We start from the raw sequence: 12,091 nt of genomic DNA on the forward strand, positions 1-12,091 counted from the left end.
GACTTGTCATCTCATCTCTACTCAGTCTACAAGTATAAGACATACACCTCCACTCTATCCTGCCTTATCAACAAGCAACTTGTCTCCGCTGCTCACGACTCCAAGACCAGTCAGTCAGTACGGTAACAGATGAACAGTAGCCACCTTTCTTTTACTTTTTAAGTTTTATCACTCCTCAACTTTTACCATTCTCGTTTCCTTTCCTCTTTAACTTTAAAAAAAAAGATCGTACCCAGTGCACAAGGCTCCCGCTTTACGCAGGGTCTGGGAGAGGTGAATGTCGGCTAGCCTTACCCCCATTTATGGAGAGGCTGCTCCCAAGTCTCGAACCCGAGACCTACCGCTCATGGGCGAAGGCATTTGCCCGAACCCGAATCTGAAACTTCTCAACTAAATTGAATCGGACATCATACATAACTCAAACTATAACAACTATGGATACAACAGTGCATGCACTCTTGTTGATCCTTCAAGCAGTAACTGTTTCTCCATTCCACCTGCAGGAAAAAAAGGAAACGAAACCACCACTTTGGACCGGTTGAGAATTGTCGCACTTGCTCTACTACAACTAGAAACATACAAGAGAAGACATCAAAGGTAATAATCTGTGTTATACATGGAACAACTCATTCTTGTAGCACTGACTCCAATCTGAATCCCCTGAAGCAAGCAGCCCCCCACCTCCATCAGTGCTTATGGACTCGACAGTAGCACACACTCTTGATGATGACTTAGGACGAATGCCGCCTCCTTCATCTTTCCCACCAACTCCTCCATCATCCAAAACTTCTGCCATCCGAAACTTATAAGTTACATTCTCATCTTCTCCTACATGGACATTGATTTCAGGACTCTGACTGGCTTCTTCGTTTAATGGATCTTTGCCACACCCATTGATATCTTCCTCTTCATCAGATAAACATCTGCAGCAATCATCTTCATCCATATCATATATACGACTCATTAACCCTTCTCTCCACGATATCCTCATCTCCGATTGTGATAATTCTCTAGTGTAGAGTTGGAGAGCCAGGAAGCGCGATCATCCAAAACTTTATGGAATCGGCTGATTGAATCACAGGCTGTGGTTAGACAGTCAAACTGGAAACTCGAATCAATCTGATCCTCAATTAATACATGACTGTTCGTGTTTGGGGACAAGTTTACCATCTGAATAGCTTCAGCCACTGAACTCAGTTCAGGATCAAAGCAGTGTTTCCTATGATTTTCTACACTCGAGTCTGATTGAGGAGTACAGATAACATTGCCACTGTCCAGTAAAACCATAGAGAACGGAGAATTATCATCGTCATAACCATAATGGTGTTTTCTTTCCTCTTCCAAGAAGTTTACAGCCTCACAACCAGGCATGCGATGCAGAGAAGACATAACACCAACATGCTCATTTAAGGGCTCCAACACTTGTTGAAAACTTGGAGAAAATCCATGACGACCTAAGGTTGAAAATGGAGAACAAAGATTAACGGACCCTGCAGAATTATGTAAGCTACTATCGGAATGCTCCTTGTGATCCTCATCCCCTTCATCACACGGCGATAAAAGCCAATGCATTGAAGCTTCAGTAGGTAAAGGAACCGCAGAAGCATCGAGATTGCCAACATGGCCTTCACATTGACCACTTTCGTCATCATCGTCATCCTCAAAGCTACCTAAAGCCATCCCTTTACTGAAGCCTGAATCATTTTCTCCTACACTGAGAATTCCTCTAGCTCTGCACTTCCTCTTGTCAGTGATCCCTGAAAGAACATGGCCAGCAGCATAAAGAGCAAGTATGCTCCTTGACACCGCAGATGATCCACATTGTATCTCTGGAGACACGGAGGCCTGAACAGGTGGAGTTTTACTATTAGATTTGTCAGAATTCTCCAGCACATCCTCAGAGTTATCAGCCTTGGAGTCCAAACCCAACCCAGTCGGTATCTTACTCAAAGGTGTAAAATCTCCATCAATACCACGTGATTTGAGCTCAGTGGGCTGACCTGCATTGCCCACCACCCTGACAATACTACTTTCTACCTCAGACCCAGACTCTAACTTACTCAGGGAACTTACATTTGATTTTACAAGTGAACAAGTTTTCAGCTTTGGTCCGTTTCTAGAAGTGGGTTTGTTTCCAGACTGCCACTGGTACAAGCAAGAAGAATTATTCTTAGATTTACTTGCATTTCGTGAGGTGGGTTTCTCTGGGTTTTTCAAAGCATTGAATTTGGACCGGTTGTCCTTGGCTTTTGATGGTCTTGAAGGCCTCACAGCAGGAGCTGATTTAGGGGCTTTGGACAGATTTTTAGGTGTGTAAAGAGGGGTTTTGGAATTAGAGGAAGAAGAATGAGAGAGAAAGAACCTGAGGCAACCTCGCGGGGCTTCGACGGAGATGGAAGACGAAGCATCGCTGCCATTGTTGCTACTGCGAACGGTGATGGCATTGAGATCCCGTAGTGGATTTCGAGGGCTCTGCTCGTTTAGTTTCTTCTTCTTCTTGTTCGCCGTCGCCAGTGGCGGTGCCGGAGAGGCTTTCTTGGTGAGCTTTGACGACAACGATCCGTTCATAGCCTGTGGTGCGGAGGCCGTCACTCAGCAGATCTGGAACCAAACCAAATGATTTGAAAATCTAATCCCCGGGGAAAGGGGGGGAGGGGGTGTGAGGGAGGGTATAGCCGTAAGGGTACGGAAAGGTCATCTTCGTTTGACCAACATGCCCATTAGTTTCTGACATATTTTCTGAAATGCCATCACTTGGCGGGTGGGGCCGAGTGGTGCTTCCTAGCGTATGACCCACGGACAGCGATCAGCTTATCATTCATATGACGTATAAAATAGACAGACAGATCAGGCTTTCAGGCCAGTGCAGAGCAAAAACATGGAAAGAAAGAATTAATGTCGAATTCCAATTGAATCGTCCCAAGTTCGAATCTTTTAATTTTTTCTGGTACAATCACTCCAACCCAATCCAATCCAGAAAGTGGTTTCCTTTGACTGCTGGATTGATTCTGAGTTCCAGCATGGCAGATGTGGCGGCGAAGGAAACCAAGAAGATCATCATTGACACCGACCCTGGTATCGGTCAGTTGTTTTCGTTCTTCAATCCTGAATCTTGTTTACTTTTACTATTTACTACGTACCATCATCATTTGATTTGTAAAAGCTGTCCACAAATTCAAGCTCATGTAATTAATTACTTAAAGGACCCATGCCTGCCAACTTTATGGCGAGCTGTCATCAATTTCTGTTCTTTTCTGTGTTTTTTTTATTTTTAGCAAAAGGAATTAAGTAGATCAAAAAATCTGATAGATATGCGACTTTTCTTTATATAATCAAAATCATATGGGGGAGGGGTACTCAGAAAATCAATGAGTATTCTGAATTTGTGTGTTTATGGCGTCTGTGCATGCAGATGATGCCATGGCCATCTTTGTGGCATTACAATCCCCGGAAGTGCAAGTGATTGGACTTACTACTATTTATGGAAATGTTTATACCACTCTCGCCACAAGAAATGCCTTGCATTTGGTAATCTTACAACATCTGCTTTTTCTTTCTATCTCTCATTGCATTAGGCATTTCATTGACTGTCTTGGTTGCTTACTTTGTATTTGGGGTTTAGTTGGAGGTTGCAGGGAGAACCGATATTCCAGTGGCGGAAGGATCTCACGTCACAATAACGGTATGTTTTCAACCTAAAAATCAATTTAGTCTATTTGTATGTTTCATCAGTTTCATGACTACTTTTTCTTGTCTTCCCCGTATTATTTTCTGCCTTGAGTTGTTTTTCCTTTTTCTACTGTCTTGGTATTGTGTTTGTTTACTACACCTGTGTCATAAAGTTGAAACCAGTCTGAGTTTAGTTGTCATCGTCGTCATATTCATGGTGCTACACTACTAACATGTGGTTGGTTTTCATGGATGCTATTTGACATCACTCATGCACAATGTGAAAAATAACGAAGGCATAACCTGACATCACTGTTTGTAGATTAATTCAGAAATTTCGAATCCATTTCTTTCAGTATCTGTTTTTCACCTTTATTTCCAAAATAACTTAGGAACAAAACCTTAATTAGCAAACCTAGGAGGCTGACTCCTAGCATACATGATAGCAGCTAAAGTAGTTTCGTAGGAACCTCTTGTTGCCGACTATATCTTTTGCTCATGTAGTTTTGATGACTATGTTCTTGCATATATTGACAGGCTAATGCATGATTAAGATTCATAACTCATCAATCATTTCATCTTTTTCCATGAAAAGAAAGGTACAAAACTTCGTATTGCTGATTTTGTTCATGGTGCGGATGGACTTGGCAACCAAAATTTCCCCCCACCAAAAGGAAAGCCAATTGAGCAGTCGGCAGCAGCTTTTCTGGTTGAACAAGCAAGCCTTTACCCTGGAAAGGTCACTGTGGTAGCATTGGGCCCACTTACAAATATTGCACTGGTCTGATTCTTGATACGTTGCACGGTTTTTCGATTTTAAAATTATTCTTAATCGTTTGTAATAGAGTATCCCTTAATGCAGGCTACTCAACTAGACCCTGAATTTGCAAAGAACATAGGGCAGATTATTCTTCTTGGTGGTGCTTTTGCAGTCAATGGGAATGTCAATCCAGCAGCAGAGGCCAATGTAAGTTTCTTGAACTATATGTATTTAAGATTCAAATGTTCAAAGACTTCAGCTTTAGTTTATGCAACTTGCTTCACATTCGGAAACCAGATATTTGGGGATCCAGATGCTGCAGATATGGTATTTACATGTGGAGCAGATATTTTGGCTATGGGGATTAATGTGACCCATCAAGTTGTCTTGACAGGTACTATATTTGGAAATTTGTATTCCTTGTTATTAATGATGATGTTTTACATAACAACTGACATATGTATCAAAGCAATGCCTTCTAACAAGTATACCTTAGATTTGTGGTTTCTAGCGTAACCTTTGACAACACTTTTTCACAGAACCTTTAAACCCCATCAGGAGTTCAATTAGCCTGTATGCATTAATTCCACAAAACTCACTTCCTTTTATAGTTCTTCTGGAAATCGTAAAATACAACTTTTGGAATCCCATGCCGGAAATTTGTTGTTTGTGCCAAATTAATCATTTCTATTGATAAAATTGGTGTATTTATGAAAGCAGTATGATGGAAATAGCCACTTGATAATTGAAATGCCTGTAGGAAAAATTCATGCATGATTGTGTTGTTACGTAGATCATTGTAATCCAGTTTATTTTACTTTCATTATGATATATGAAAGACGCTGATCGAGAAAAGCTGGCAATGTCAAATGGAAAGTTTGCTCAATACTTGTGCAAAATTTTAGATGTGTACTTCTCCTACCATCACGATGCGTATAGCACAAAAGGTTAGGTCACTAAAGTGTCGATGAAACCCTAACGGATTGGAACTTCCCTAATCACGGACATACTGATGGTTGATTTATTCATGGTGTAGGAGTTTACCTTCATGACCCTGCAGTAGTTGTTGCAGCTGTTGATCCTTCACTTTTCACTTACACGGAGGGTGTTGTTAGAGTCCAGACAAATGGCATCACAAGAGGACTCACGATTCTGTACAACAAACAGAAAAGGTAGAGACCTTCTATTCATCATTCCAGATAAAATGTAAAACGGAAAAGTCGTTGTCTGATTCCTAGTAGAGTTGAATTTCCAAATTCTCGTAACAGCTAATGGGGGTTTATAGAAGAAATCAACACTTTTATTTTAAGTGTAGACAAAAGAAGAACCACACGTTAGAGCCCGGGGCCACCAATTTCCTCAAACTCAATTTTAAGACCTTTTGCATTGTCCTGTGATGATGAATCGATGATAAATTTTCCGGCTATATGATACTCTTTGATTGGATATATGATAGAATGTTGTTTCAGTATATGCTTGGATGGCTTTATCTTTATACAGATGCACAGGTAAATGGATATGGTTTTTTTCCCTCACGTCACACGGCCCAAAAATTTGTTATCTCCGAGACCCTGCGTAAAGCGGGAGCCTTGTGCACTGGGTACGATCATGATGAAATATCAGGCTTAGAACTTAATTTATCAATTCCGAGATTCCATACAGTTTAGCTGACTATTGTCTCTATTAACTCAACTGGATTGGATTGTATATCGATTATTTAGGATGGCCTAAACAGAAGATGCGTACTTAATAGGAACTTTTTGAATTCAAACATGCATGTATAAGATACATTGTTATATTCTATTAATCTCGACATGGAGGTATACCATGGTTTTATATGCAGTCTTCTTCTGTTGACATCTTTCCACTTAACTATAATTGATATATATATATATATATATATATATATATATATATATATATAGGTTTGGCGAGGTGACAGAGTGGTGTGATAAACCCACAGTCAAGGTAGCAGTGACGGTTGATGCCCACACAGTTGTGAAATTGGTTATGGAACGGCTCATCGAATCATGAGTGCTCATCAAATGCAATGCATGCAGCAGGTGTGGATTTCAGCCTCGAGGACTTGGCTTCAATTTCATTAATTTCAGGAAGGGAAAAGCAGTCCAGCTCCAGGTGGTTCACGTTCGTCACTGCTGTTAGGTTGTGTTGCCCTTGCTTGGTGTGTAAGGCATCCTGTTTGGATACATTGCACAATCATGTACAATTTATCACGTGCTTCGTACGACTATTGAGAATAAAATTGTTTCTAGTCTGCTGTTTCTTTGGTGGCAAGAGTGAGTCATGAGTGTATGGGTTATGAGAATGAATATGTGATAAACATGGCCGAACTGTATCCAGTTTGCAACCATGTCATGATGGTGTGGTAACAATTAAATAAATACAAATGATAATTCTTTCTTAGAAATCTATTCCTTATAAGTAAACATGCTCAAACTATATTGAGTTTATTAGTGTGTGAACTATAAAACAAAAGACAATGGCGTAGAGCATGTTGAAATTGCAGATAGACTGACATTTCTTAAGCTCAAGATTTGAATGGAGAACTCCGTGCAATTTCTTGACGAGCCTAGAACTTCCATTTATAAATTAACAAAAATATTCGTAATTTTATCTTAAAGTTTCTAATTAGTATTTTTAATCAATAATATTATTTAGAAACATAAAACGCTTGGGAATATATGCACTCCAGTGGTTACTAGAGGAGAATCTCATACAGGTATGAAAATGTGTTAACAAGTGTCAGTTTTGTGGATTTTTTGCTATTTTTGATTGTTTCACGAAACTACCCTTCTCCTTGTTTCTTTTCACGAAAATAGCCTGTAAAAAAACAAAAGTCGCTTGCTCTCGCCTCTCGAGGTGCAGGTGCAGGTGCAGTTTCGACTCCCGGTAAAGAAGATGTAATCAAAGGTGGGTCGAATCTCCCTTTCTCCTCCTCGCCTTCGCCTTCCATGACCTGCCCGATACACATCAGTGGCTGATGGTTGTTTCTTCCTTCCGTTACCATTAGAGTCTCAGACACATAGAGAGATGGCGAGCGTGTGTGGTGGTGGTGTCGGATGAGTGATATTGGACGAGTGTCTACTTTTTGGTGATACCACTGTTACTTGCAACGAGACGACTCCGTAAGCTCCGCCATTCCAACGCTCCTACGGTCGGTCATCCTCCTACTAGTCTACTACTACTTTCCCTTTCGCTATTTTTGTTCCCGTTTTGTGCATCTGCTCTCAATTTTCCATGTCCATTTGTTCTTCTGCCCAATGTAATGCCTAAAATTGTTTATTCAGCCTGTCATGTCAAATCACGATTTCTTCCCATCACATGATTACTCGCTCGCTCGCTTCTTTTTCTTTGATTTGTCCTTTACCTTACAATTTCCCCGATCAAAATAACGAAATTATTGTTAATTAATCTTTTTTATTCTTTCTTGTTTCGCTTATCTTTGCATGCAGGAATTTCTTATGGAGCAGGTCTTGAAGCTCATATGGTAAAGCTTCTCATTTTCCTCCACGTCCTTTTTTGTTACTTACACTTACACCCTTCTTCTTCTTCTTCCATCTTAATTAAACAAGGAAAGAAAAGAAAAAAATTATACCTTCAATCTTGTCTCTTGTCATATATAGGTTAATATTCTCAAAGAAATGGCGGCACACTACTCCATCCATTGCTTCCTCTTAGATGCATCCTCATCCTCTATAGACGAAGCTATACGCGGGGTTATGCTAGGCCTAATACTCGAGCCCGTGTTTTGTATCTAGTTCCCAACAACAAGCAAGACAAGTTTTCTAAACTAAGCAAATGCGTTGGCTGATCACCCTTCTAAGTGAGTATCACACTTTCATGCTTTCCCTAACATTTTTTTTGACCGTCAATCGTGTCTTGTTGTTGGCTGAAATGCAAATTATTTTGATTTCAGATGTTGAAGGCAGCACCGCATCCACGTGTGAGAGTTCAAGCATGGTGTACGTCAACAAACTACACGAGTTGCCTTTGACTATTTTCCAAATAAATAGAAAGGTTTTTCAGAGTAACGCTGCTGTCCATATCCTGCTATTCCTACTGCCTTTGACTATTTGTTTTTATGTATTCGGCTTTTCCTCTCCAGCTTAGCTTAATGGCCTATGCATTGGAAAAAAAGGGACATATTTTCTTCTATATTGCTTGTAACTTCAAATCTTGTGCTTCACATGGAAAACAGGCATTTGGAAACAGTGACAGTTGGTTATATTATGAAGCCTTCTCATGAAGAGGATTTTGCTAAGGTGAGCTTTCTGTCAAATTGAAGGTAGAGAAGAAATATTGATACTTGGCATCGTGCAAATATGAATTGTACACTTCTGAAAGGCTTTGACTATACTTTTCACTTTGACTGTTCGCTTGGCCTTTTGCACTTGTAAAAGTACCATGATAGATTAAATGGCTGTAATTATTTATTTGAAAATGTCTAGTAATTTTGTGTTGAGAAAATCTCTCTGTTTGATCTCATTTGCTAAATCAGACATATACATGATTGAAGTTTGAGCTTACAAGTCATCTTGATTTTTTCAGAGGGGTGCATTCCCTATGTATCCTACTCAAGGCAGGCTGATGTTCGTTCCCCTCACATTTGATCTCCCTCTAGCACCTCAGTTGCAAGAAGTTGATGTAGTTCTCCATAAAGCAACCGATGAAATTATATCCATTAATTTGGATAACTCTGTACTATCTTCTAACAGCATAACTTACAGCAGGGGATGCAGGAATTGCAAAGGTAACTTCTGAAGTTTATCGGTCTAATTTTTCCTCCATAGGGAGTAGTTGGCTCCCTACCAGAAGAAATAAGAATACAGTTTCTGGTATTTCCATATAATAGCTCATGTGAAGTGCGTTAAGACCGTGACATTTATAACTTTTTCTCCTATTGGAAATTAAATCATTTAAGCATGGAATTTGAGATGAATTTCCACTTTGTGGCGTTTATACTCATGCCTACTTTTGTGACATGACATCAGTAAATGCATAAGTTTGTAGTTTATACGCTTCAGCCTTCCGTAAATATATCCCTCCCTCCTAATGTTAGTTTTAGACCTTCATCATGTTCATACAGTATTTATTTCTTGTACTTTGTATTCAAATAATCATTTTGATACCATGCACCAAAGCGTGTCCCGGTATTGGATTGTGCAAAAGAGCACTATATAACATAGTAGTATCCATGTGGGTTGTTTTAAATATCTTTTTTTGTTACACAGATATTTGTAACATCACATGGACCTCTGTGTGATTGACCCACTTAGGTCTATTTATCCTGTAGTAAGATCGTTTGAAATTCAACAGATTCTACTTGGGTTGGAGGATCTCAAAGCCGCAGGTTGCTGCACAATTAGGGGGCCTAATTTTCTAGGGTGTGTGCATATGTGTTTTTTGCTTTCTCACAATGGTTTCGCAAACTAAAAGGAATCTGTTTGATTATTTAAGTTGCAGATATTTTCTCGGTAAACATTTTAGCAATTTTTGGCAGAAATAGTCATGGATATATCCTGTAAGCGTAGTCTACTAAGTCACTGGCTATCTTAAGGACATGATTGAGCATTTTGTGCATATAACAAAAAGAATGGTTTTATTTTATAATTATTAATTTATTATTATTTATATGTGCGCAGGTTGATGATTTTAACCAGTCTGATTTGGTTAAAAGGCTCTCCAAAGCTAAATTAGCTCTTAGTAAAACCTCAAGTTGCTTGTGGTGTGGCTGGTGCTCCCAGCATGGTAATGCTTTATTTATTAGTAAAAGAAAGGGATTATAGTCACAAAGCTGCAAATAGTATTTTCTTGTTTCCGCGTCATATTGGATTGCATTTAGCACCATCTCTGAAAGATCTTTATATATATTTGCTAAATGAATTGAATTGATTGCTGAGCCAGTAATAATGAAATGAGATTTGGGAAGCATACATGTTTATCAAGTTGCTATTCTTCTTCATCCAAATTCACCATCTCTGTCTTATTGTTTAAATTAGAAATTCAACCCTTACATTACAGGCAATAGTTTTTAGAGTTGAAGATTTCAAGGGTATGACTGTTCTTTCTTCCAGCAATTATACAGGTGAGAAAGATTTAATTTTCATTCGATGAAGTTGGTATAGCCTCTTAACCTGATATGTTTGATATATGAGTTAATTTACTCCAACCTAATGCAATGTTTTTCAATTCAAAAAATAGGTGCTAAAGTAAAGGTAAGGTGGGTCACACATGCGCATGCTTGCTAGCTTACAGGGTTTTTCTTTGAAAATGTTTGGAATTGCAGGAATATGTGGATCATTCATCAACACTCTACAAATTTTATGTCTTGGGCGAGAAAGTTTATCATGTGGTTAAGAGCTCTACTCCAAATGCAGATGGCTTGAAGAAATTATCTGGGAGTAATGAGCTCAAACCGTTAGTCTTTGACAGGTAGCACGTTTGCTTCCCCTTCTACTCCTCTACCTCTCCTTTTGGCTGTAGTTTGTTGATCCATGTAATGGATGAACCATGACGTGGTGATCATCCTTCACAGCTTAAAATCCTTATCCACTGCCAAAGGGAACCTGAATTTTGGAGATGGTAATAGCTCAAAGGCCACTAATAACTGCACTGATCTTGAGTTGGTTACTAGTGCAGCTAATTGGCTTATGAGAAAGCTTGGACTGACCATCTTCAGCTTCGATGTTGTTGTGAGTAGAGCTGAAATACTATGTTGATGTGTGGCTGGGATATATTGTGTCCCACCTTTGACGAATTTTCTGTGTCATGTGGGTACAGATTGAGGAAGGCACCGGTGACCATGTCATTGTTGATGTAAATTACCTCCCATCATTCAAAGAAGTTTCCAACGAAGTTGCTATCCCTGCGTTTAGGGTTGCGATTAATAAGAAATTTGAATTAAAAAGGAGGAAATAAGCAGCAGCTAGTGTATTGACTCTGCCTCGCCCTGCAACAAGTTTGTTAATGAAGACGAAGTTTGATCATGACAAGAGATTGACAGAAGCAAGAGTTGAAGGTGGAGATAACTTGTGTAATTTTCTCCTTTCTTCTTTCTTTGGTCGTTTTAAGATCATCTCCAAAGATGTTGGTGAGAGCATATCGCTATTTTCAGTATGAACAGTAGGGGTAAGATTTTCAACGTCGCTTAACAAATGTATTAAACGATGGGATTATATGATCAATTTGGCAATTGAAAATAGGTTAGTAACGTAAGAAGTTGGATAGAATCCAACTGTTGAAAGACTTCAATCTATCTATTGGTTGGTTTAGTAACAATCGGGTGCAATAGCAGTTCAATTCAGTGTAACAACAATGAGGTTAAGCAGTGTTTTTCTTAAAAAGAAAGCGAGACTTGGATAGAATAGATAGTTAATGTAGTGTCTCGGGCTAATAATCTCATGTTATATTAAAAAATAAAATAAACTTACATATAAATAAATAATTAATGTAGTGTCTCGAACCAATAATCTCATGTTAATTATGTTGGTGAACAGTATACACTTGACACACAAGTAGGTTGACCAATTGAGAGAGAGAGAGAGAGAGAGAGAGAGAGAGAGAGAGAGAGTGAGTGATGAGTATGGTAAGGTCATCTCCAACCGAAGGTTGGCCAGAAGCAAGGAACAAAATGCCAATAAT

At 39.2% G+C, this 12,091-nt stretch overlaps 2 protein-coding genes and 1 pseudogene across 7 annotated transcripts; 2 read left to right on the forward strand and 1 right to left on the reverse strand.

Annotated features, from left to right (window-relative positions):
• Positions 1 to 987: 987 nt before the first annotated feature.
• Positions 988 to 2,568, reverse strand: LOC103446497 (uncharacterized). Its single transcript, XM_017322449.2, has one exon. It carries the CDS (start codon positions 2,566 to 2,568, stop codon positions 988 to 990), a length of 1,581 nt encoding a protein of 526 aa, XP_017177938.2.
• A 250-nt stretch (positions 2,569 to 2,818) lies between these two features.
• Positions 2,819 to 6,857, forward strand: LOC103446507 (probable uridine nucleosidase 2). 6 transcript variants are annotated; one of them, XM_008385645.4, is made up of 9 exons: positions 2,819 to 3,081; positions 3,413 to 3,528; positions 3,623 to 3,682; positions 4,265 to 4,450; positions 4,532 to 4,636; positions 4,727 to 4,823; positions 5,269 to 5,376; positions 5,466 to 5,601; positions 6,355 to 6,857. In XM_008385645.4, exons 1-9 carry the CDS (start codon positions 2,823 to 2,825, stop codon positions 6,461 to 6,463), a joined length of 1,176 nt encoding a protein of 391 aa, XP_008383867.3. In that variant the 5' UTR covers positions 2,819 to 2,822; the 3' UTR covers positions 6,464 to 6,857. The 6 variants fall into 6 exon arrangements, with proteins under 6 accessions (XP_008383867.3, XP_008383880.3, XP_070660855.1 ...); XM_008385658.4 differs by having other exon boundaries at positions 2,822 to 3,081; positions 6,493 to 6,857; XM_029098094.2 differs by having other exon boundaries at positions 2,834 to 3,075.
• A 72-nt stretch (positions 6,858 to 6,929) lies between these two features.
• LOC103446540 (inositol 1,3,4-trisphosphate 5/6-kinase 4-like) lies at positions 6,930 to 11,728 on the forward strand (annotated as a pseudogene).
• The last annotated feature ends 363 nt before the right edge of the window (positions 11,729 to 12,091 follow it).

The sequence above is a fragment of the Malus domestica genome, chromosome 02 (genome assembly GCF_042453785.1).
Source record: "Malus domestica chromosome 02, GDT2T_hap1".
In the NCBI taxonomy this organism is placed as follows: domain Eukaryota; kingdom Viridiplantae; phylum Streptophyta; class Magnoliopsida; order Rosales; family Rosaceae; genus Malus; species Malus domestica.

What these genes read in the sequence shown, in the direction of transcription:
- LOC103446497 (XM_017322449.2), bottom strand. Translation starts at nt 2,568, where the DNA reads ATGAACGGATCGTTGTCGTCAAAGCTCACCAAGAAAGCCTCTCCGGCA.
- LOC103446507 (XM_008385645.4), top strand. Translation starts at nt 2,823, where the DNA reads ATGACGTATAAAATAGACAGACAGATCAGGCTTTCAGGCCAGTGCAGA. An exon ending in TGACACCGACCCTGGTATCG is followed by an intron (nt 3,082 to 3,412) that starts GTCAGTTGTTTT and finishes CTGTGCATGCAG; the next exon opens with ATGATGCCATGGCCATCTTT. An exon ending in CTGTACAACAAACAGAAAAG is followed by an intron (nt 5,602 to 6,354) that starts GTAGAGACCTTC and finishes ATATATATATAG; the next exon opens with GTTTGGCGAGGTGACAGAGT.